Source organism: Condylura cristata, unplaced genomic scaffold (genome assembly GCF_000260355.1).
Source record: "Condylura cristata isolate star-nosed mole 26May11 unplaced genomic scaffold, ConCri1.0 scaffold00006, whole genome shotgun sequence".
NCBI lineage: Eukaryota > Metazoa > Chordata > Mammalia > Eulipotyphla > Talpidae > Condylura > Condylura cristata.
The window spans coordinates 54,741,220-54,767,508 of NW_004567107.1; the positions used below are offsets into that span (position 1 = coordinate 54,741,220).

The window sequence follows — 26,289 nt, forward strand, 5'->3', positions numbered from 1 at the left end:
AATTTTGCATACTATTTCAGAGGGCTTGCGAATTCTTGCTTTAACAAGTAACAGACATCTTTATAGAAAAGTCAGGAAAAGAGATCAGAAAGATGGGTACATCAATGTCAGATCTGTACCCTGAGAAAACCAGAAGAATTAAGAAAAAGAAAGAAGCTAGGGCAATAATTGGGAAACAGAGCCAGTCGTACTTTCCAACAGCCATCTGTCTCATAGTTTGATTCTTCTGTTGAACTGCATATTTTGCTTCTGTTTAAATTTCTTCTTTTCTCTTTCCTACTGAGGAAAGTCTTTTCTCAGTTTGTGGTTGTAATCACCTGGGGTTTGCACCTGGGATTTATAGTCATACTTAAAGAATAAGCTACACACATTGTACAGTCTTCCAGGTAGAAACTGCCACTGGAAAGTATATTATACATTATTCTAAATGTGGATGTTTATAGATGGGGGTGGTATTTTGCTGATAAATGTCCTTATGATCACAAAGTGTTATAATTTTGTCTTACTACCTTATTTATCTTTTCTCTGTGAGCAATCATGACCTATAACTTAAATAGAAGGTTTAGATCCTGTGAGTATTTGTATGACCCTCTCTCCCACCCCCACAATTTGTTCACCCCCACACTTGCCATCATCCTCTTATACCTAAAATAATCTCAGACTTCTGACAATGGTAGACATGTTTGCATTAATACGCGCTCTCAGAATTGGAATCCTAAGAACAAGGCTTTTATATGAGGGCAGAATTATTTGAATATGGAGTTTATTTTCAAGTTAATCCTAATATTCCGTTGTCTACCTTTTAAACTAAAAGAAAATAGGAAATTCATTAAAAATGTCAAAGTTCAAATCATTTTTTCTTCAAGTCTTATTTTTCTGAGAGCTTGTGTAGGATATATAAAATGTATTTGTCTTACTAACTTTGGGTATATAATGATTTACAATTTTTTTATAGTTTAAATTTTTAGGGCTCTTCATAATGATTTTTGTTAGTAATTTTTTTTTTACTTAAAATCTACAAATCTGCAGAGCTTTTTAAAAACAAAACAAAGCAAAACAAAAAACCCTTTTTGGCTTCTCACCAGCACCGCAAATCAAAATTCAGAGCAGGTAGAGAAATGCTTTTAAAATGCATATTTGATGTAGTAAGTGCTATGCTATGCTTCTGAAAGTGCCAGGGTCACAGCTGCATACATGAAAATGCATGGTGACTGCAGGCATTGTTTCCTCACACAGAAAAGGCAATCTGTGTCTATCTCTGAATTTATGATGTAAATCAAATCATAGCATTCCTATATTTAGAGATGTAGCAGAAAGGTTGAGGTGACCTAAAGGTTACGTAAAACTTTTGATTTTTGATTTGCCTAGCACAAGACTAATTTTTTTTTATTCCCTCTTTTCTATTAAGACTGATGCATTCATACTTGGCAAGGTGAATCTAGTTGCATACCTTATTTTATCATTGCCTCTGTGCTAGTCTAGTGGAACCAGGAATTTATCATTCATTCCTTTTCCTCTGTTCTGTTAAGATGCATGTACTGCTCTGTGTTGTTGACAGTATTATTAAAGGGTGAGCAGCACTGAATTAGGTACCGACTCTGCTTGCTTCCTCTATGCTTTTTCCCCTTGCTAAATATGCAGATTGAGACACTGTCCTAAGGGGATTGTGATAAGTTGGTTTTCCATGATCTAGTCAGTGTTTAAAGAACTTAAAAAGCTGACTCAGGGTGTGTGTTTGTGTTTTATATTAATTGTAGAAATACCTTTGTCATTAAAGAGGAAACATAGAGAGAATAAAAAGACATACCAGCTTAGATTCTTGTTTAAATATAAGTCTACCTGCTCGGTAGTCATTGTAATACCTCGCTTATATTTTATATACAAGGTACTGTGTTAAATGCTTTCCTTAATATAGCAGTAAAACACTTACAAATCATGAATGGAAAAGTGCCAAAGACTATACAAGAAATTGGTTTATCTATAGCAGGGTGGGAGGTGGGGGTGGACTGTAAGGATTAGAGAGACTAGAGACCAGCAGTGAAGGTTGACCTAGTTGCTTGGTTATATTGATTCTGATCTTTAAAAACAATGTGTTGACTTTTTAGAAAGCAGAATGTAATTGATGTCTCAAGAGTTAGAAAATTCTGACTTAAACATTTATGTAAGTTCAATTCTAGACATAGCACTTCTCTTTGAAACTAAAAAAATGGATGATTTATTTCTCTTTTGAGATTTTAGATTTTATTTGACATTGCTTTTAGACCCACTTAAGCTTAGCATAGAATTATTAATAATAGAGAGTCACCTTTATGGTTTTTGCCTTTAGAAGGGTTTGGTTCTACCTCTAGTCTTGAGTAGTATGAAGGTTAGGATTTTAATGGATGGCTTGGGTTATATAACTTTAGCACTAGAAGATACTTAGTTTGATTTTCTCATTTTACAGATCAAGAGACTTTTCCCAAGTGAAGTTCATTCTCTTGCCTGACATAACAGGATTTATGGCAGAGACAGAATGTAAATTTAGAACTCTTAACTCTTAATTTTGTGTCTTCCCTCTACTATTTCACCTCATCTTCTATTGCAGTTTTTTACCTCCTGAGATATGGGTATATCTGCATAAGAATATGTCCACTTTTATGTTTTTCATGATTTATTTATTTATGCATTCAAGAACAGGCCAGAGGTGTGGGTGGTAAAAGGATTCACCAGAGACAGAGTGGGGAACAGCTAGTAGATTTACTGTGATACACTGCTGAGGGGACGACTGGTGAGACAGGAGAGGTCTGCTGCACCATTATGGGTCAGCTGCCTGGCTGGGAATGGAACTCTTGCTGCAGTGGCTGGCAATAGCTTGATAGTGCTGAGACTTTAACCCCTGTGCCACCAGGGAGGGCCTTATGTTTGTTTGTTTTTTAAAATACTTGCGTAAAAAACAAGTGATCAGGCCCTCTCTGGTGGTGCAGCCGGTTAAAGCACAGCACCGAAAAGCTAAAGCCACTCCCGCATGAGTTCAATTCCTGCCTGCCCCTGGGGTGACCACATGGCGTGGCAGACCTCTCCTGACCCACCCGCTGCTCCCCTCAGCAGTGTACTTCGTCGATCTGCCTGTTCTGCTCCCCACTCTCTGTCTCTGGTGAAGCCTCTCGCCACCCCTGAGCCTCTGGCCTGTACCCCAGTTCTGTATGAACAAATAAATAAATCTTTTTTTTTTTTAAAGATTTATTTATTCATATAGAACTGGGGTACAGGCCAGAGATGCGGAGGGTGAGAGGATTCACCAGAGACAGAGCGGAGAGCAGAACAGGCAGATCGACGAAGTACACTGCTGAGGGGAGCAGCGGGCAGGTCAGGAGAGGTCTGCCACGCCATATGGTCACCTCCGAGGCAGGCGGGAATCGAACTCATGCGGAAGTGGCTTTAGATTCAGTGCTGTGCTTTAACCCACCGCACCACCAGGGAGGGCCAAATAAATAAATCTTTAAAAAAAAAAAAAAGTTAAAAAAAATCTTAAAAAAAAAACAAGTGATCAGATTGATTGTATGTTTAATCCACTTACCATTTTTCATAAAGTATTTTAGATAATTGAATTATTTTAATCTGAATAACAGGTTTGGGATAATTGAAAGTTTAAGGTATACTGGTTTCACTTTGGTTTTCTTTTGTACCATATGGTTTCTTGATCAATAGGCTTAGAATTTAGAGAAAATTGACTTGTTTAAATAGAGCATCCTTCCACAGTTAGATTTACTTGAATCAGTAGAATATCTGCTAGGCAGCGAGTGAGGGGAGGAAAGAAATGAAAAATATCGAATAATCCATAAATTTAGAACCAGTCTTATGACATTTAAAATTATCTAAGTATACTATTTTATAAGAAATTACTTTCTATTATATTAGAATTAGCATGTACATTAGTCATTTTGGAACATTATTATATATTCATAAAGGACTACTTTTACATTTGTTTTCCATTTTAAATCTTAAGTTTGTATTGTATGATCAACTTGAGTACCATATATTAATGTTTGATAGCTATGTTTCCATAAGAAACTTGAATTTTTGAGCATGGTTGATGCACTGTTTTTGATGCAGTATTGGGAAGAGTGAAGGTACAATTACAGTCTTTTTGAATAACTCAAAAATGGTACCATGTTTTAATCAGTTTTGTGCCTCTCACAGTGACTGTCGTTTTATCTAATGTAGTGCATTTTAACCAGGGACAATTTTGCCTGTAGGGGGACATTTGGTAGTGTCTGGAGACATTTTTGATTGCATGACTAGGAAGAATGCTATTAGCATCTAGTGCACAGAGGCCAGGAATGCTCTTAAACATTTACAGTGCATTGAACAACAACAGAGTTATCTACCCCCAAATGTAGCAGAGCTAAGTTTAAGAAATCTTCTTGTATGACAATTGCAAATTAAAGTCTATGGAATTAAACAGTGCCATTCATTTTATTATTTATGCACAAGACTATTATTTTGTCTGTTTATACATGATGATTCATAAGGGGGAATTTAGTTCTTCATTATGCTTCAAGTATTAGAACAGGATTTTGGCAATTACAGCTGTTTTTAGAATAGTGATACTCAGGTGAAATAGTGTAATGTTAGTACTCAAGTGTTAATCAACAGTAAGAATTAGTGTTCTTATTTTGGACTTGTCCCTGTCCCTTACAGTTTCATGATTTTCTTAGAGTCAACATTGTGTATTTTTCTCTTAAATATTTTCATTTGGATCTGAAAATTGATTCTCTGGGAAAATTATCTAGATGACTAAGTTAGTAATCTGAATAATTACTAGTCTATATTTTACTTAATACCATTTTTAAAGTTTAAGTCTTAGATACTAAATAGAATCTGCTGAATTCAATAGGTAGCAAAACAGGTCTTCAGCTTCATGCAAGAAAGTTATAATGGCAGTGATCATAATTCAGTGAAGCAGAAACTAAATTATAATAGTTCTTTCTATATGTATGTGATTTCTAACCCTACTTTGAAAGTGTACTTATTTCTGATGACCTCATTTTACTTTTCTAACAAGGAGATACAGCCTTAATAGTTTTGTGGGGTGAGGTATGGGAAAGAGTCAAGGATGATTTAGAAAAAACAAGGATTGAAAAACACATTAGTGCTTTATGTTTACACAAAACCTATGTGTTAATTTATTGGGTTTTCATTTTAAATGGTCATAAGTGCCAGTAGCTGGAAGATTAGTGAATAGTCATGCCCGTGTTCCTAATTTCAGCATGATAATTATCAGAAAAAAAAAAACCCATAACTAAAATAGTTGTTATCCCTCTTCTTTTCTCTTTTTCATGTTTATTTGAACTTGGCCTATTGAACTCTCCATCTAAGAAGTTCAGTTGATAAGACATTCCTGAGAGACTGTAGTATTTGTAACATTTGTTTCTTAATATCTGTGGTAGCCAAGGTAGAAGCAAATTCTAGATAGGTTGAATTGCCAAAACTTTGGAATTAGGAAATGTGATTTTGATACTATTTTTGAATTTTGGCATATACATAGCTTGTTGTAGCATTTTATCTCTTAGCAATGGTGATCATCTGATTAGTGAGGAAGAGTCTGTGCTTTAACAAATAGGAGGCTGCCAGCATGTGAAGTTAGTGCTTGATATGTTAGGTTGAGAAGAAAATAAAGAGATGATGTTACAATATCCAGAAATTGTGTAGTAGTAACAGGAAGATGTTTCAGTATGATGGATCTGCCATAGTATCTTGTTTGAAAGAGAACAAAATCATAAAACTTCCTTCTTCTGTGGTTTTTTTACTTGTACAGTTCCCAACCCTGGCAACAAAGTAGAAATGCTAGAAGGGTTTTAAAAAATTACTAATGGACTCCTCTCCTAACAACCCCAGTATTAATGAGATCTGGGCATTGGTATTTTTTAAAAAGCTCCACAGATAAATCTAGCATTCAGCCAGGGTTGAAAACCAGTGCTTTATAGCAGTGTGTCAGAATTGTCTTAAGGGTTCTTTATTTGGTCTGTGGTTGGCCTGAAAACTGATTTGCCTTTTATACAAATTCTCAGGTGATGACTGATATTTTTGGTAAGGCAATCACATTTTGGGGATCATCAAAAAGGCAGTCTTAAAAAAGTCATTTGAGTATAACTGATGGCCTGATTTTTCTTTTTGAAAAATTAATGCTAGTGATATATTATTGGATTAAAATTACTATTAAAGAATAATACTTATGTGTTATTCCTTTTATGTTAAAAAGTTACTTCTTACATATGTATTTTTTTTTTTACTAAGAACACTTTCCAAATTTATTTAAAATTTCTTTGTGGTGGAGAAAGCTACATTAATATTAGTTAAATACTAACTTCATAGTCTAAGAAGCTGATGGACTTAGTTGAGTTTTTAGAACTATTTGAAATAACTTGGTTGTTTTCTTTTTTTTTTTAAAGATTTATTTAACTATTCATACAAGAAGTGGGGTACCGGCTAGAGGTGGGGGGGTTCAGAGGAATTTCTAGAGGCAGAGTGGGGAACAGAACAGGCAATGGACTGAAGCACACTGCTGAGGGGAGCATTGGGCGGGACAGGAGAGGTCTACTGCAACATGTGGGTCACTTTCCTGGCTGGGGATCAAACTTCTGTTGTAGTGGCTGCCGAAAACTTCAGAGTGCTGCACTTTTAAACCTTTGAGCCATCAGGGAGGCCCCTCTTTGTCTTTTTTATGGGCCCAGCACTCTTCTGTTTCGCCACTCTGCTATCTCTCTTTGTCTTTTTTAAATGTTAGTAGTTGAGACTCCTTCAGATTTTAGATCTAATGTTTTGTTAAGTCTTTATGTTTCTTAATGGCCATAATGCGAATAAAATGATTCCTCCTCACCCAACAGAAAATTAGACTTTCAGTTTGGACCGTCTATAGACTGTCCAAAAAAGAAATATTTTCTTTTTTCTTAAATACGTTGGAGGAACCTATCCATATACTGAGAAGAATGGGGTTACTAGAAATAGACTTGGAGAGATGGTGCCTTAGATGTTGGACAGTGTTAGAGGAAACAGAGTTCTTGGTTCTGGAAGAAGCAGCAGAGTAGGAATGAAGTACTCCTAGGAGGGAGGCAATCCAGGAAAGGACTGTAAGGGAGCTGCTGGCTTCAGTACTTTGGCCATAGTCCTACAGCTTTTTCATGCCAGAGTCTGTTCTCATATTTATGTCTCTAAGTCTTTATAGTTCATTCTCTTTTCTGTAAAAAATTAGATAAAGGGGAAAAAATGTCAGCTCTAATGAACCAACTGCAACAAAGTCAGCAAATGATAGTTTTATGACAATTATGAGTCCTTGGAAAAGTCTGTAGATGATGTGAGCTATATTTGGATATTGAGACTGTGTAGTCCTGAAATGACAGCTTCCAATGTCATTTTCTTTTGTTTTTCAGAAATCATCCTCAGCCTTTGATCACTGTGCTTGAACACAGACCCGATTGCTGGCCAGTACTTTTGCAGCAGCTGACAGCTTTTTTCCAGCAATGCCCTGAAAGGTAATGTAAAGAAAAATAAATGAGAAAGGTAGAATGGTCTCTGCTAATTTTAGCGCTTAGTTTTTTTTTTTTTCCAGCTGCTTTGACTATAATTTTTTTCTCTGAAGAAAAGACATGTCTTAGAATAGGAAGGAGTCTTTTCTTCCTTTAAAGAAAGAGACAAAGGTTTTATTGATGAGTAAGTTTTGAATATGAAAAAGGGTATTAAAGAAGTTAGGCATTATAAGAGTTGATTAGAAATACTAGAAATATATATTGAAATACTACAAATATATATTAGGAATGTTCAGTTAACTACTACACAGTCCACAGAGAAGATAGGTTCTTCTTCCTGGGTGTTAATGAGTTCATCTTTCCATCAGAAACCTAACAATTGAGATCAAGTAATGCTGCCAGCTGGGACCCGATTGCTTGTATCTGTGCAGTTAGTTTGGCTTCACTAAGACTCCCAGATGGTCTTCGAAGATACCCCCTTTCTTCCATTCTTGCTACCAGGGCCCTGGCTCAGGTGGTTTTCTCTGGTTGTGGCTGTTGCTGCTGTTCCTCACTCGCCTCTCTGCCCCTGATCTCATCCTGCTAAAGGCCGCTCTTAGTACCCCTCAGTATATGAGCACAGCTTTTGTTACCCTCTCACAACCTGCTTCAGTCATCACGGCTGTGGTTTTCAAAAAGGCCCCCGCTGCTTTGACTGTGTTCCTTAAAACTTGCATGTTATTTTCTGGAAACATTTAATTTGAAAAACAGTTAAGTTAAATTAACAATCCACCAAACAAACAAACAAAAAGTCCAAAAACCAAAACTCTAGTTTCTGAAATAGTTGGGATTTCCCTGGACTACAGGATAAAGTCTAGTATGCCGTGCTGGGCCCTGTGTATCATGTGGGTTCCATTTGTTTCATCAATTTCATCTTCTCATAGCTTTATCACAGTTTTTGCATCAGTAATACATTGACTTGACTGTTGGTTCCAAAAAAAGTGGTGTTATTCTTTTGCTTCTGGGTTTTGTTTTTAGTATACACCTTAGCTCCTGCAATCTTCACTCAACTCTTTTATGACTTTATTTCTCTATTTTTTAATTAAAAAAAGCTATTTATGTATTTATGCTTGCAGAACTGGGGTTCAAGCCAGAGGGGTGTGTGTGTGTGTGTGTGTGTGTGTGTGTGTGTGTGTGTGTGTGTGTGTGTGTGTGGCGGGTGGGATGTGAGAGAATTCACCAGATTCAGAGCAGGGAACAGAACAGGCAGATCAACTGAAATAAACTGCACAGGGAGCAGTGGGTGGGTAAAGAGAGGTCTGCCATGCTATGTGGATTCCTCCAGGCCAGGGATTGAACTCCTGCTGCAATGGCTTCAGAGAGCTTTATAGTGCTGTGCTTTAACCCATTACACCACTAGGGAGAGCCTGACTTATTTCTCTATTTTAAGTTTTGATTTGGAATATCTGTTCCCTGTCCTAGAGATTATGTTTATCCTAAACTATATTAGGTATCTCTCTTACTTGCTTCCATAATAACTTCAACAGTGATTTCTAACACCAGGATACTTACTACATTGTCCTATACTTACTCATCTCTATTCTGTGAAACCTTCAGGGCAGGGGTGGTGCCTCATTACTTTTGAATTAATGATGCCTGGCTCACTTTGGGGTGCTCTATAGATGCTGAATTTTATACATGAGGCCCAAAGATTGCCTGGATCCAGGCATTGGGTGGTAGGGTGCCTCCCAATAGGTAATGCCACGTGTGCTTGTACCATCAGGCAAGGTGATGATATGGGCTCATTGCTCAGGATAATCCAGAGCCTGAGTTACATTTGCCACACCAGCTATCCCCATGTTTTGTTTTGTTTTCTTGAAGGTGTTACAGTGTTCTATAGACACACTTTCTTAGGACCCCATTCCCGAGTCTATATAACTTCGATTTTAGATGGAAATTCTCTCCAGAATGTACTGCTGTAGGAAATTTTAAAGACATATAGGGAAACCTGTAATTATCTGTCAGTGAAAAGGGTCTGTGTAGCATTTTAACCAATACCTCAAAATCAACATCATTTTCATCTTTATTCCTCACCTATGATTGCGTTTTCAAAGATAAGGCATTAGTATTTGTAGTCTTTTTTCATCTATGTCCTAAATAGATTTATAAGCACATTTGTTGAATGGAATTATTGTTGTTAAATCGATGACATTTCTATAGTGTCATCTTTATAAATTATTAATAACATTTTTAGCAAGCTTACTTTTAGGGGAGTTCTTAGGAATATCTCTCTATTCCAATGCATGAGATAGTTGACAAGTAATTTTCATTTTGAAGGAACTTGGAAGTAGCTGTTCTTAAGAAATGTGTCCAGATGTTCATAATGGAAGGGTATTAATTGACTGGTTTATTTACTGATGAGCTTCTATTATTGATTTCTTTTAGTTCAGCTCTTAGGTATTGGTGTCTGCTATCTAGAGCCTCTTAAAGGTACTAAGTTATTTTAATCTGTTTACAAAATTTGATTTCAAATGCCTCACCTCTACTTTTGCACTTTGGGATATTTGCAAGATGAAATAGATAATTCTGACTTCATCAAAGTTTAAATTTAGAGTAAGTTAGCAGTTTTTAAGTTGTTGTTTAGGAGGTAATGAAAGGAAGTTGATAATTTACTAAGAATATAAGTAATGATTCGTATCCATGGGAAGGGAGCAAAACGTTGTGAAGATATCTTGTATTCTAGTTCTTTCTTTGTGAGGAATTGTTGATTTTATTAGCTGCTTGTATTCATTTTTAATATTATGAAGATTTTCTGAAGTGACAGTTTAACTTTGTGTTACTTTTTTTTAATATAATTTTATAATTCAGTTCTGCATTAATTTGCATAAGACCTGTGATAATAAAATTTTACCTTTATGCAACTGAGAATTACATAAATTAATATTGATGTCAGGGTCTTCAGTCCTGGATACTTAGATATTTTCTAGTCTAACACATAGACTAGATGTGAGGGTTGTAAGAGCAATCTTAAATGACTTATTCAAGGTAATTCATAGTTAGTGGTAGAATTGGATCAAAGCCTCAGTTTATTTCACTCTCATTGGAGTTATTTTTCTATTGTTTCTCCCTCAAGTGAAGACTTGGGTATAGATACATGCACTATTAAAATTTTAAACCTCTGTTTTATTGAGGTAGCATTGTTTCATAGTACTATATATGGTTTAAAGTTTTGTGGTTGCATGTTACCATAGCACATTTTTAGTATTCTTACTCACTTTGAAATTTCATGTTGCTTGTTTTTATTATTTTCCTTTTCTCCTAAGCTCTTTCAATTTCATACCCCACTGAAGTAATAGTTAATCATCAGATAGCACACAGGAAAGATTTACCCAAGGAGATTTAAAAAAAATATATTATCCTTAAAGAAGCTCAACATTATGCTCCTAATGTCAAATAGTAACAATATCTTAGAAATATATATTTCTTTATATGAAATTTTCATTTCACCTTCAGCATCTTAACAGAAAACTGTTAAGCTCTTCGTGGATAATCTTGACACCTCATAGTATTTATTCTCTAAAGACTGCATTATTGGAGAGATGGGGAAACATGTTTCTTAAAGCTTTTCTCTGGAAATTTATTCTAGTCCCTGCATACATTATTTGATCTAGGAAGTTTTTTTAGCTTCTGAAATGTTTTTATGATAAAGATGGCTTCAGTAATAATTATGAATTTAAATGGGTCCCTTTTGATTTTTATAGATTGCATACGTATTTGTACTTGTGATTAAAAAATAAAAATCCTCCAGATTGTGAGCTTCACCAAAGCAGAAAGTTTATCTATTTTTGTTTCATGCTTTGTTTTCAGTATATAGAAGAGTGACTAATACTGTAGTTACTCAGTATATTTTGCTAAGCAAATAAATGAATGAATGCATAAATTAAATCATACTGACTTGGTAACTTAACTTTTTACTAGTGTCAATGGTGTTTTGAAATCACATTGCTGTGGAATCTTTGGTACTATAAAATTATATTGTCAACTTTAATTAAAATGCTATTTCCTTTATGAAATAGTGCATGTTTTACTGTTCTTTTCACTTTTTGTTCTCTAGTGCAGAACAGAACTGATTGTTTATTAGACTGTATGTTTCTGCAGGGTAGATAATAACCAGTTCATCATTGCATCTTACCTAGTAATTATATGTAATAAATATGAAAAACATTAAAATAAATGAAAGTATGATATTTTAAAAATATTATTTATGCACACAGAACTGGGGTACAGGCCAGAGGTGCAGGGTGGTGAGAGGATTCACCAGAGACCGAGTGGGGAACAGGACAGGCCAACTGATAAAATATACTGCTGTGGGGACAGGCAGATCAGGAGAGATCTGCCGCACCATGTGGGTCACCTCCAGGGCGGGGATCGAACTCGTGCTGAAGTGGCTTTAGCTTCTCAGTGCTGTGCTTTAACACTCTGTGCCACTGGGGAGGAGCCAAAATTATGATATTTAATTGATGCATGCAAACTGTAAAACCCTGTATCTTAGTATAACTGAATTGATTCATATGATTGAGCATCTCTTTGAAGCCTAGAGTGTATACTTATTGGTGACACAGTGAGAAACAGAAATCGGTGGTCCATTTCCTCATTTGGCTTGTCATCTGGCAGAGGATATGGATATTAAATAAATAATGACAATAATGTCAATTTCCCGTGGAAGTACATAATGGGGATATGAGATAGGTTTCATATCACAGAAAGCATCAGGGGAGTTTTGAAGAAAAAACTAAGAGATGATAGAAATTCAGTAGAGGAAGGAACAGAAAAGAGTGAGAAAGAGTACTTAGCTGAGGAAACAGCAAGTGAGAAGAAAGCCTGGAGGGCTTGGTTGAAGATCTGAAATAAGCTTAGTGTAGCTCAATGTAGAAAAGAGAGCCAAAGTGAGAATGGGAACAATTCTGGGACCAGATTATAGAGGATTTGTCAATTGGGTAGACACTTTCATCTGAAGCCTATGTTTTTCTTCAAGCTGGTTAATGACAGGATCACATTTTCAAATGTGAAAGGTCATTCTGTCATTTTAGTGACTTGGGTCTATGTGCTATTAAGATACACTGAAATGCAAATAGAATGATAGACTTGTAGGGCCTTCTTTCTTCCTTTGAGTGGGAAAAGCTTAAAAGGAGAACAAAAATATCGCATGGTTTTGCTTATTGGAGGAATGTAGGGGAACCAAATAAGGGATCAGGAAAAAATAATTACAATAAATTAAAAACAAAATTAACAGGCAACTATAAATCAGAGATACTCTGCAGGGGAGGGGGAGCAAGAGGGATCAAAACAAAGGAAGAGCACAAGGGACTGTGGTAGTAGTGCATGGGGAGCTGGTGGTAGGAACTCTATGGGGACTACACCTGAGAAGAGAAAGTATATATTGTACAACAGTGAACAATGGTGTGAAATATTTATAAAATAAAAAAGAAAGGAGGGATTTAGCAAATTATTCTGCTTTCTACGTCTCATCATGGGATAATTTTTTTTTATGTCATAGTGTTGTGATGGTCAAGTGAGACAGAAAATGCTGTAGCTGGCACACTGTAAGTGTAAATAAATCCCAAAGGAAATGTTAACTGATGAATCTTCCTGAGAGGTCTATATGACTTTGTCCTATGGAAAATTCCATCTGTATAGTTCTTCTGAAAATACAAGCCTGTTTCATCCTCCGTGAGAGTGGATCCTGACATCTCTAGTTTCAGAAAGCTTCTTAGATGCCTCTAATGTTCACCGAAGACTGGTCCTGAAGATGTAGTTGTTATTGTAGAGGTCAAGTAGAGACTTGGATTGCAAGTTGAAATCAGGTTCATGATCTCTAAGTGTTGAGTCATATTCCCCAGTGCCCAAACAACTGGTTGGTGTGGGTCTAGGTAGGTCATGGTGGAATAGAAGAGTCAGGAGGAAAGTAACACTTGACGGTATCCTAGTGAGTGATATGTCATGAGCGATTTAAGTTGATCTTTGCCTCTTACCTGCTTGGTATTCTGTTTAACTCAATAACTAGTTTATGCATTATATGACTTACAGGTCAGAAATTTCATGTATCCAAATCATGGCACCATTTCTATGGTATCTGTATTGTGAAACATCCCAGTCACAAGAATATGCTAACCTCCGACTATCCCTGCTCAAAGTCTTACTTCAGCCCTGTGGTCTTGGTGAAAAAGGACAACCATCAATTTTGGAACAACAGATACTTCAGCTGTGTTGTGATATGGTTCCATGTTTGCAGGTAAAGCTTTGCATTCTCCTTTATAGCATAGCTTCAGTAAATGTTGATTTGTCATTATACATATAGACCCTATGGTTTTTGCAAACTCAAACATAATGCTGCTAGCTCTAGGCTTTTGGAGATGATGAAAGAAATAAATCTAGTGTTACCATGAATATATACAATGTTAACTGTATTCACAGAAGTATAAGTCAATAGTAGATCTTATGTACCTAGGATTGAAAACTTCCTTGTTTAAGAGACTTCTCAGGGAAAAGAATTTTGAGTTGAATCTCTCCTAGACTCTTTGAGTTATGGGGGAAAAATAAAGACCTTTTTGGGCAAATTAGAAAAAGGTGCATGACTGGGTATATATAGTCATAGGGATGCAGGGCTTGACTGGGTACTGGCAAGATTCCAGTTTCCACTTGTCCCATATAACATGTGGTGATGGGTTCTATTCTTCAGAAGCTTCTTGTAAGGGAGTTAAGATAAGTGTTGTATGTAAATTATCATAATTCAAAGTTAGAAGGATGAAAGATGTTGAACAGACATATGGGATAAAGTGGTAAGGAATTCATGTAAGAGATAAATTTGAGTTAATATCTCTATAACCTCAGATTAAAAAAAAAATCTTTTTGCAGTGTGTCATGATTTTAGTATAGTGATTCACTATTTATGCTATCCTATCCCATAATTGAGGTTTGCTTCAGTTTGAGACTCAGAATCTGAGCACCATGCTGCTTAGCGAATGGAGAGAATCTGAATATTTTTCAAAATGATCACTTGTGGTCACAGATGACCTGTTTTAAGTTTGTTAGCAAAGAGGGACTAGAGTGAATCTTTCCTTTGTGACTCATAAATAGGCTTTCCTGTAATCAAGGCAGAAAAAAGTTAATTAAAATGAAATCTCCTGTGGCTTTTCTAAAGATTTATTTTGTGTGGGCAATAAAACAATGTATAGCAGAATGTTTTGGCTAGATGGTACCTTTTCTTTCTTTCTTTTTTAAGATTGATTTGTTTATGCATACAAGAACTGGGGTATAGGCCAGAGGTGTAGGGGTGAGAGGATTCACCAGAGACAGAGTGGGGAGCAGAACAGGCAGATCTACTGAAACACACTGCTGAGGGGAGCAGTGGGCAAGACAGGAGAGGTTTGCCACACCATGTGGGTCAGCTCCCTGGCCAATGATTGAACTTGTGCTGCAGTGTCTGCAGACCACTTCATAGTGCTGTGCTTTAATCTATTGCACCACCAGGGAGGGGGCCCAGGTTGTACCTTTTCACACTGTGGCAGTATCTTCCTGTTCTTTGATGATTGGTAGAGTAGCAGAAGAGCTGGGAGAATGTTTTGTCTTCATAAATCTATACTGGCAAATTAAATACTTCTAAAAATGAGCTCGGTGGAATATTTCTGGGAACCTATGTCTCTATAATAGTCAAGATAGGTGACAGAAAGAGTAATACATTATTTGGAATTAATGATATAAATATATTTAATCACTTACAAATCCGCTTTATTAGAATGTATCTGAGTTGGGAGTGAATTAAGGACAATGTCATCCATTTCCACATTGATTACAGGTTATTTCTTAATATGCCCAAAGAGACAACTGTCCCATAAGTATTTAGTATTTTAGTGATAGAGAGAATGCTATTTTTCAAGGTAACCAATTTTTGTCAAGTACTTTTGCTAATTGATCTGCATTTTCCTGACTTTATTTTGTCTGCATTATTTTCAACAGAATAGAACAAAGCAAAACAAGCATTTTATAGAGCCTTTTACTGTTTTTCCTCTCTTCCTTTCCAACCTTCCATCTTTCTCCCCCCCCCACCCCGTCATCAATTACTTTATTTCTCTGCATGAAATGGCTTCCAGATTTTTCACTCTCCTTTGCCAGGAAATCTCTAGTATAGTGGTGCTTAGAATGCTCCTACAGCATGTTTTTCTTAGAGCTGAATACACTGTTACAGATGTGGTCTAGTCCATACTAATTTAATGTAATCACATGAATTATTATTATTTTTTTTAAGAAGTAGCCTTCCTCCCTCCTTATTGACCTATTTCGAAATGATGGTCATTGAAACACTTTTTTTTTTTCCTTCTCATGCCATTGCTTTTCTGGACTCACCTGTTTTAACTTCACTATTGACTTTGGACCCAGTAGTTCTTCCTTTGTAATTATGATTCTTGTCACCACACATGTTATTCACTGCACATGACCTGTTTTCACATAAAGATAGAACATTACTTTCAAAATATTCTTGTTAGGGATGCTGGTAATGCTTAAGACTATAGAACCTTTAATGCTAACTTGCCACGGTTCTCTTTCAAAAAATTTATTTACTATTGAAAACTTAAGGTATGCACACACAAAAAGGTACTCAATGTAATATGTTGTCTGATAAAGATAAGGCTTTATTTTAAATCCCTTTCTGAGTAACCTTTTGCCTTTCCTAGTGTGTATTTGTAAAAGAGCAAAATAATTTAGCTTTTGGACTGCTCAGATTTATTTTTTATAGCTTAGTATTTTCTGTAATCTCTTCTCCCTTGGTCTTTTAATATCTTTTTTCTCTTGCTTCCTAGGGATTAATTTTTCTCTCAGTATAACTTATAGTCATTTTGGGTTATTATGGTGGTAACGATTGGTGAAAGATACAGCTGGTCAACTGTAGGGTTTCCTCTTGATGAATTTAACAGACACAAGGCTCCTGATTGAAGCAGATGGTTCATTGTTTGTAATCTCTGGGAAATGCCAGTGTGTCTGTGAGCAGGACCATATCCTTAATACCAACTCCAGAATTTTGATCAGAACAGCTGGGTTTGAATTGAATTGGGATTTTCAAGAGCACCCAACTCCTTCCTATCTAATACATTTGTTTGTTGAGAAGACACCCTACCATTTGAATGTGGTCTTTCATTACATCTGCTAAGTATTGAAATGATTTTCTCAATTAAGTTTATCAGAACAAATATCTTGTAGGAAAAGTACTTAGTAGAGCATTAGAATAACATGCTAACTTTACTACCAGGTAACTGCACTGACACAGAAAGGGAGTTCATTTGGAGAGTTCAAAACCAATTTTAATTTCCTTTAACATATTGACACTGTCATGTAATTTGTCTTAAGAAATCTACACTCAGAGAAACTAGAAAAATAAATGCAAACAATTTGTTCCAGCCAGCCATAACAAACACAGTAAATTGTGTTTTGGTTAGTACTAAAAGGAGAAGGCAGAGTTATATAGTGTAACCTTCTGAGTTATGTACATTTCTTCACCTCATCAAATCTTTATAAGCTTAAAGAAAAATATTTTATTAAAGCTTCTTATATAGCTTGAAATTTTCCTTTGGTGTGTATTTCACTTTTAATATCATATAATGACTTTTTTTTAAGTTAAAAGATTTGATACAGACAACAGAAGTGATGCTGTTTATTGAAGAAGTATATTTAAGCCTTCTGCGACATCCTTCTTTCTGGAAAAATCAGCTTACCCAGCTGACCCTTCAGCTCCTGTGTGTCTGTGAAGTCAGCTTAAAGATAACTGGGGAATACTCATCTTTAATCTACCTCTTAGAGCACAGTGTTGAACTTCTGAAGGAGGTAAGAGAGAATGGAGTAAATGATGAGCATTTAATGTATGCTGTACCCTCTTGAGTACATAGATGAAAAGATATATTCATTGACTTCAAGGGACTTACTGACGTGCAAAGAAATAATTGCAGTATAGTAAGTTGTGATTTTTTTGTTACAGTTAGTTGCTATGGAGTTATATTTAAAAAGCAGTGAGAACTCAAGAGACATAGAGCATGTGTTATTTGAGTCTGACTAGGAGTTTACATGGTACATGCCAAAAGTTGGGAAGACCACTGTGGCAGTGACAAAGCATGTGCTCAAACACAGCAAACAATTAAAGGATTAAGGTATAAGAGAGAATATCATGAAGAATCCCTCCATGCCGCACAAATAAATTTACATTTTGTTTTCTTTGCAGTAGGACACTATTCACCACCTTTAAGCAGAGAAATATCTTCAATTTTTGTGGGTGGAAAGCTTTTTAATGCAGAGTGGAGAAGGGCTTGGAGCAGGGCAATATGAATAGGGCAATAAACAGGAAGGGATATGTTAGACTGTTAGAGCATGACAGAACAAAATTTTATTCCTCACATTTGTAGATACTACGACTTCCAACTATCTTGTTGGAAGAATCTATAGATAATAATATATATTTATGTTCTATATAAGATGAATGTATTATTTATTATATATTTATATGTTTGTTGTATAAATATAGTATATACTACTGTGTGGTATGTTACACAGTAATAATATATAGTAACATGTATGCAATATATATATATATACTTAATGTAGAAATATATGGTAATATGTTACATATTAGATAGTAATATGTTATATATAAGCATAAAATATTCATATTATATGTTAAAGCCTTATTCAGATACATAACTTATTAATATAGGTATACCTATTAGTATAAAATAGGTTATAAAATGATTTGTAATATGATATAGGTATTATATGGAACATTTATAGGAAAATACGGATAAATAGGTAATGTGTTAGAGATAAATATTTTATCTAAATTTAGCTATTTATGTAGCTAAATTGCCAGAAGGTGTGTGTCTTAACTGTAAATATAATATACTTAGTGGGTAAGCCCTATATTCTTTTGTGCTTATACTAGATCCATGTGAGTCGGAGACTTAATTATTGATTATAATTATCATTTAATTCATTTTGCTGTCATTTCTATGTTACTGCATATTCTCTCCCACTTGCAAGCACACAGTTAGCAATATTTTTTATGCGGGAAACATACAAAATTTGTGAAATTTACAACTCAGTCAAATGGCTCAAACTAGTGTGCATACAAATTATTGACATTGGACAGAGTTTATTAATAATGTAAAAGCATGGGACCTACCCTAAAGAACTGAATTAGGGATGAGTGGGCCTTTTAAACTAATACCAGGTTATTGTCATAATTTTTTGTTGTATGAGGCAAACTCTCATAAGGATCCCTCTGATCTAGAAATTTAACTTTTCCAGTCATGGCTGAGGTTGTCCACAAGCCAGTGTTAACCACAATCGCTTGTCTCCTTCCCTATCTACGCTGACTTTTTTTTTTTAAAGATTTATTTATTTATATGCATACAGAACTGGGGTATAGGCCAGAGGTGCAGGGGCTGTGAGAGGATTCACCAAAGAAAAAGTGGGGAGCAGAACAGGCAGACTAATGAAGTATACCGCTGAGGGGAGTAGCGGGTGAGACAGGGGAGGTCTGCTGTGCCTTGTGGATCACCTTGGGGGCACGGTATTGAACTTGCACTGAAGTAGCTGCGGCCAGCTTGTAGTGCTGCACTATAATTCGCTGTGCCACCAGGGAGGGCCCTACGCTAACTTTTATAGAAAAGCTTCCTTACATTTCTTTATCATTTTAGCACCTATGTGTATATGTCAGACACCATGACGTCAGTTGTGGTGTGCTAGCATGTGTGTGATCTCTTTTTATAGGATGATCCCCTTCCAGCCCCTCATTATTTCTTTGCAGCTTATTTATTGACAGACCTGGCTTATGTGAGCTGTAGACTTTTCTACTTTGTGAGATTTGCTGAATGCATCCTCAAGTGCACTTTAACATGTTTCTCTGTTACTAGGTATTTTTATAGTGTCTTGATCAGATTCAGAACATTCTTGGTTTCATTTTGTTTTTCTAAGACTACAGGGAGTATTGTGTTCTTTCATCAAGAAGAACATGATGTATGTTGCTCTTTCTTGTTAGGATGATGGTGGTCATTGATGCTCAATGCCTGATTCCATTAATTTATTAGGAGTTAAAGAAATGTTGATGTTCTAATTCTATAATACCTTCTTTGTTTATTTGCTGGAATACTTTTATAAAGTAATACTCACCCTTACTATTTGGTTGCCCAGTGGTAGAATATATATAGGAAAAATAGTATAAGTACTTGACTTTCCCTCTTATGCATTTCTAAAAATATTACTTTGAACTTATAGATTTAAACATATTTTATGAACTTCAGTCTCTTAATAGATAATATCCTTATTAAGGCTCAAATTGTCCTATTTTGGGCCAAGAGAAATTGCTTCAGTTTGGCTCTTGAGTCCAATTTTTAAAATATTTTTGATTATAATCTAGACTTGCAGTAGACTTTGATTTAGATCAATGAAAGTGTCTGAAAGAGAAGGTCATATTTATATTATGTTTCCCTTTTGTACAATATTTTAACAATTTTAGAAGAACATAAAAGGAAGTAGAACTGTTAGAAAATTTCCTTTTCTTCAGTCCCCATCCCAGGTTCCCTGAGGCAAAAAAACAAAGCATAGGAAGCCAATTTTGCAAACATACACCTTTAGATCTGTAAGCATAATGTGAAATAAAATGAAGAGTAAAGCAGTTTTGTCATCTCATCTATTTTTTTGAGATTATACCTACATTTCTAGGTTACTGAATTTATCACCTGAATATTCAATTCAAATATTACTTTAAATTTTCTTTTCCCCTTTGTTCTTGGACCACTCTATATGGAAGATGTTTCATTGCACACTGAAAATGGATTATTTCTTAGGCTACATTAGTTTAAATGAATTTGGTTTTAGTTGACTATTTTTTAGACTTATTTGAATGATTAAGGCCCTTTCCATTTCAAAAAAATATATATACTCTGATCCCCAAAATTGACACTAATTGTGAGGAGCTTGGTTAGATTTCAAAAGTGAAGCAAGAGCTCAATATTCTGGCTATGGTAAGCCAGGAACTAAAGATTTCTAAGATGACTGGGTTCTGCTCACATTTATTCTTTGTCATATAAAGTTTTCAAATTCCTAAGAAAATAATCTAGGTGGCCTGGCTGGAATCAGTCAGCTCTGATGGAATTTGGTAGGTTGCAAAATCATGGCACTGAGTGGTTATGTGAACTGGGCTGCTATCTGTGTGCCTGCTCCAGAGACTTATCTCTGATGAAGGCTTTCTTACTTAGTAAGTAAGTTTTATATTAAGTTTCCACCTAATAAAACAGTTTTTCAATACTGTCTTGTCACAGCAACATTTAAGGCCCAGCATATGTACTTAGTGCTCGTACATAGGTGGTATTCATTGGTAGCCTTCATTTGATTTGAGGACAAGCATACACTCTGAGGAGTCTATTGAGACTCATGTGGTCATGAATAAGACACTCCCTTCTTTTAGTATTTTGCTCTCTTTCTCTAGATAGGCTATGAATTAGTTTCAGTTCCTTCAAAAGTAGATTTTGAGTTACCCTACAGGCAAAAGGAGAGCCTGGGTTTCACTGTAGTAACTGTGGAATACAAATACACAAAGGGTTTATGCCACAGGCACTCCTTTGTTAGTTTGATCTTAAGAAGTGGGAAAGGGACAAGAAAAGGGAAATGTTGAAAGTGGAGAAGTTGGCTATGGCAACAAGCAACCAATTGCTCATCCTCACAGAATCTTCTGAGAAACGTTATGGCATCTCACATCTCTCCAAAAGTTTCCAGAATAAAGGGGGAAGCATTTATCCCTAAACTTCTAGAGCCAGCTCATCATTCTTGGCTTTGGGGAGCTTTAATTGACCTCGACTTCTAGATCTCTGACTGGTATAGGACAGGAATCAAGAGTTGCTATAGGAGGAGCTGGAGTGTTTAAAGTGGAAGCAAGATGTCCAACACAGATTTTTATGAGAAGATCTTATTAAATGATATTATCGTTTGGTGTCTATTAAAAATCAGTGAAACAAAATATCTGTTATGCAAGCAATTGAAGATTATATATATATATATATATATATTTGCTTGGCCTCATGATTCATGGGGACTTTTCTCTGCAGGCATTTCTGTAAAATCAGAAGAAAGTAACTTCATCATTGCCCCCTTTCTTCTTTAGTACCATAATATATTAATGTTTTCTTTACTTAGGCATGTCAGAAATCCTTTGTTATTAGGATTTTATGTTTTAGAATTTAATGTACGTGTTCATTTTTTCTTTTTTCAGCTCCTTTATGTATTTTATGAAATTAACAATTTTAAATTTCTATGGCTACTATTAAAAAATTACCATAATTTGAAAATAATCTCTGCTTTCTGACATTAGTATTTCTTTTATCCTAATAATCATGATTTATCAAAATGTGTTTAGTGTAATTCCTTATGTAAGTTAAATGGATAAATCATATCTGTATTAGGTAAGGAGATAATCAAGATACTTCACAGAAAAGAAATATTCTTTTTAAAGATTTGTTTATTTATTCATACAGAACTGGGGTACAGGCCAAAGGTATAGGAGCGGTGAAAGGATTCACCAGAGACAGAATGGGGAGCAGATCTAGGAAGTACACTGCTGAGGGGAGTAGTGGGCAGTTCAGGAGAGGTCTGCTGCGCCATTTGGATCACCTCCGGGGCAGGAGGGGATGGAACTCTTGCTGAAGTGGCTTTAGCTTCTTAGTGCTGTGCTTTAACCTGCTGCACCACCAGGGAGGGCCCCTGAAAAGAAATATTTTTAAATTAAGTACTTTAGGTAGTTTTCAAAGATTGACTCTTAAATATAAAAGTCTATTATATTGCTTTTGGTCACATGGAAAACATTTTGAATTATGTGTGGTTGCCGGGACTTTCACTATTTCTCCCTTTATTAGAGCAGGCTTTTTTTTTTAAAAAAAAAAAAAAAGATTTATTTTATTTATTTATACATTCAAGAACAGAGATTTAGACCAAAGGTGTATGTGGGGAGGGGTGAGGAGGTTGGAGATACACCAGACAGAGTAGGGAACAGAAAGGCAGATTAACTGAAATACACTGCTGAGGGGAGCATCTGGCAAGACAGGGGAGGCCTGCGGGGCCTTGTGGGTCAGCTCCCTGCCAGCGATGGAACTTGTGATGTGCTGATTGTAAGTAGCTTGATTGTGCTGTGACTTAACCCCTTGAGCCACCCTGCAGACCCCTGATCAGACTTATTATAACTACTTTTGAAAAAAATTAAAGTTTGTAATCTCATGGTAAGCATACTCCTCTTGTGTATATATTTTATTATTCAAACCATGAGTCTCAGAACTTACTCACCAGCTCTTTTTATTTCAGGATTTTCCTATTGAATTGGTCATAATTGGAATAGCTTTATTACTTCTACAGACACCAGCAAGTCAGCAGAAGCCAATCTTAAATCTAGGTAAATGAAAGTACACTCATTAAAGTAAAATGTGCCTATAACATGCTTGGCGATAAGAATCATGCTATGCTGTAATGGTGTAATGGGCTGGTAGCCTGTGATTTTCTTTTCATTCATCTCCAGGGATTTTTATTATTTCTGTTCTGGAATTTTCATAATTGGTCATTATTAAAAATTTTTTTTTTCCCTTTTCCAGTAAGGTGTTATTTTTTTGCAAGGTTCCATATACCATAGTTTAACCAACTACGTTGGCTGTTTTTTAGATCATAAGCTACATCATTTAGCAATGATATTGGTAAATAATTTGAAGTGTTATCAGCTTTAATTAAGAGTTTCACCCAAGGGTAAAGGGGCAAGAAATGATTTGCATGTCATTGTTATGTTTTTTTTGTGTAAGTGGAGCATTGATTTTTAAAAATGTGCATTGTTTTCATGAATAGCCTTGAAGATCCTTTCTTCTGTGGAGGGGCAGAAAATCCCAAAGTTATCTTTGCTGCTAGTGATGCCAATTCTACAGATACTATCTTCTACTGCCTTGGAAGAATGCATGTCCATGGATGAAGAAGGTCCCTCTAGGCAGCAGTTGGCACTAAACCTTTTGGAACTGGTACAGCAGGAGGAATACAGAGATGATCACCGAAAGGTAATGAGTGCATTCTTGTTTCTCTTAATTGAGGGTGAAGTGGCAATGTGGGATTTAGTATCTTGCATATGCTTCCTTAGGAGGTAAGAATTTTTGGGGGGGTTTAAACTCTACCTTTGAACTTTACCATGCTGTCAGGCAGTTAGTATTTTCTTCTGGACCATAAGAGATTAAAGGAAGTCCTGCTGTGAAATAAATTTTGGAAATGCTGTGTAGTATTTTTTCCTTTTTGAGTTTCCAAGTGTATATTAGTGATTAAAAGTCTGGAGGGACCTGCAGAAAAGGAACTCATTCTTTTAACCTAGTTCTTCAACATATTTAATCATGGAATCCTTTTTTACTTGTCCTACTTTTTAATAAATGCAGCATATTTCTACATTTGGGACAGTCCAAGCTGGGAAATCCCATCAAATGCCTGGAGGTTCTGATGCTTGTAATAACCAAGACTTCATTTTTAGAATATGGCACCTTACACATTATTCCCTGGTGTAATAGCTGTTGATGTCTCCTGTGTCTCCCTGCTTCCCTGCCTTCAATTGGAAGATCACAGCCTTTCCCCCCCATTCCTTTTCCAATGTAAGGCATACTCCATTCTACTGTATTGCTCTCATTTTTCCTTTACCAGTAATGTAAAAGTATTTTTCATGTCTGGTTAGTGACAGTCCTAGGCCTCCTCTTGCCAGATATATTCTTTTTTTTTAAGAGTATTTTGAATTTTTCTACCACTTCTTTGGAGGTTGAATGAGTCTTAAGTAAGCTCAAAATAATGAAACATCTGAGTTTCCATGGGGAGAGGCTAAACGCACAGTTGCTTCAGCTGCAAAACCAGAGATACCTTTAATCACATTGTCACTGTTCCAACAGCCAAAATCCAAGCGCTATTATTCCTTGAGTCTACCTTTAGGCATAGTAGCCTATAGGCAAATTGAATGCATACTATACTTTCTTAATTCAAATTGTTTGACTAAAATTTTAAAATTTGAAATAAGTCATTGGTTTGCATTGTAAAAAATTGTTTCTCGCATTTTGTACTCTTCATAGAATGGGATCAACATTTCCTAATGGGCTTTGACCTTCCTCTTGATTAGCCCATGTGGAACAATGGTTAGATTCTAAGTGGGGGTGGGGGCAGCCAGGACAGACTCTGTCTGAGTTGTGTTTCTTCAAATCACAAGTGGTATTTACTATGGCTCGTCCTACCCCTAATGTGTAAGTACTCAGCTTACTATTTGCTCAGGTGTGCGAGTATCTTAGCCTCATTATAGTTGGACTTTCTCTTGAGCAGCTGATATAGAGTGAAGCAAGGAATGTTAGAGATATAACTTCCTGGTGATATTGTGCTGCCTTAGGCTTTCAGTAGAAATGATCACCCTTTACAAAATTTAAGCCCAGTTCACTGCTAGTTTTTTTTTTTTTTCTGCACCTGTCCAGGACTGTATATTCTAAACATACCTATGAATTTAACATGTCCCAAACTCTCCTCATCTCTTCCTAAATCTTTGCTTTTGTACATAATGTCAGATTGTCTCCTTTGCCTGATCTTATTCATTCTTCAAGAATCTAGCTGAATGTCCTCAGCCTAGAGTCAGAATTTATTACTTTCTCTTCTCTGTGTCCCCAGCATTTTTAGCATTTCTCAATTGTGTTGTCTTCACTTAAGGAGTGCATATGTGTACTTCCAGTAGTTCTATGAGTTCATTGAAGGAAAGAATCTTGGGCTCTTTTGTGCTCTGCCTTTATTTCTTAATGTTAATCCTAATGAATGCTCATATTTAAATTGCAACTGTTGTGGAACTTTTGGTGTTTTCAGTTGCTAAATTGAATATTCTGTTATTACCCAATATTCAAAGAAATAGATTAGTATTTATAACTCATTTATTTTGCATCCTCAGTACCTGGCCTTTTGTTTACCACATAGGAGATATCCATGAGGAAAGTATGTTCCTGATAAGATTACAGAAGATAGTTTCACCATTTTGATTTATTACAGAAAGAGATTTGTACAAAGACCACAGGTTTATTTATTTATTTTAGAGTGGTGATTTTGACTCAGTATATTTGATTCAGAACTAGCATGATTTTCCAGAAGCACAGTTTGTCTTATGAATGAAAACAATTACAAAAATCCTGTATCAAGAAATTCTGTATTACCTATTCATTTCTGAAGTATGGATAATAATGAACTAACCCTTTTTAAGCATTTCTTCCCATTTCTAAGAATTCAGAAATGTAAGATATGAAACCATTATCATGTTAGAATAACAAAGACAAGACAAAAATCAAACCATAGAAATCTGACTGTAAAATTAATGCTATCAGAGGAAGTAGGTGGGTGGAAGGTTGGAGAGCAAAGCAGGGAGGGGGCCCAATGGGCCATGATGGGATACTGTGGGTACCTGGGTGGTGGATGTGGTATGATAACAATCATCTGAAAAGTTATGAACCTATGTCTCTCAATCATATATGATGTCGTATACCAACATTGCCTCAGTAAAAAATAATACAGTTAATAAAAGTAACTTAGCATTAAAAAAATGAGTAAATTTTTTTTAGTGGTTTGTGGCAAACATAAGCCTTTCCTTTGGGCTATCAAATGTGGTATTTAAGCCACCTGTTTGTGGTCTCCTCGGTAAAAAAACAAAACAAAACATTAGTTGTACATTCTAAAGTGCTTGAAAATTCTT

The 26,289-nt window shown here is 35.7% G+C and overlaps 1 protein-coding gene across 1 annotated transcript in view; it reads left to right on the forward strand.

The window, feature by feature from the left end:
- Window positions 1–26,289, forward strand: part of FOCAD (focadhesin) — a 240,939-nt gene that overhangs the window by 53,858 nt on the left and 160,792 nt on the right. Inside the window, exons 6-10 of the mRNA XM_004677690.2 lie at window positions 7,410–7,511; window positions 13,572–13,776; window positions 17,154–17,360; window positions 22,875–22,962; window positions 23,403–23,605. Of these exons, the coding sequence (XP_004677747.1) occupies window positions 7,410–7,511; window positions 13,572–13,776; window positions 17,154–17,360; window positions 22,875–22,962; window positions 23,403–23,605 (805 nt within the window). The remainder of the gene's footprint in view (window positions 1–7,409; window positions 7,512–13,571; window positions 13,777–17,153; window positions 17,361–22,874; window positions 22,963–23,402; window positions 23,606–26,289) is intronic.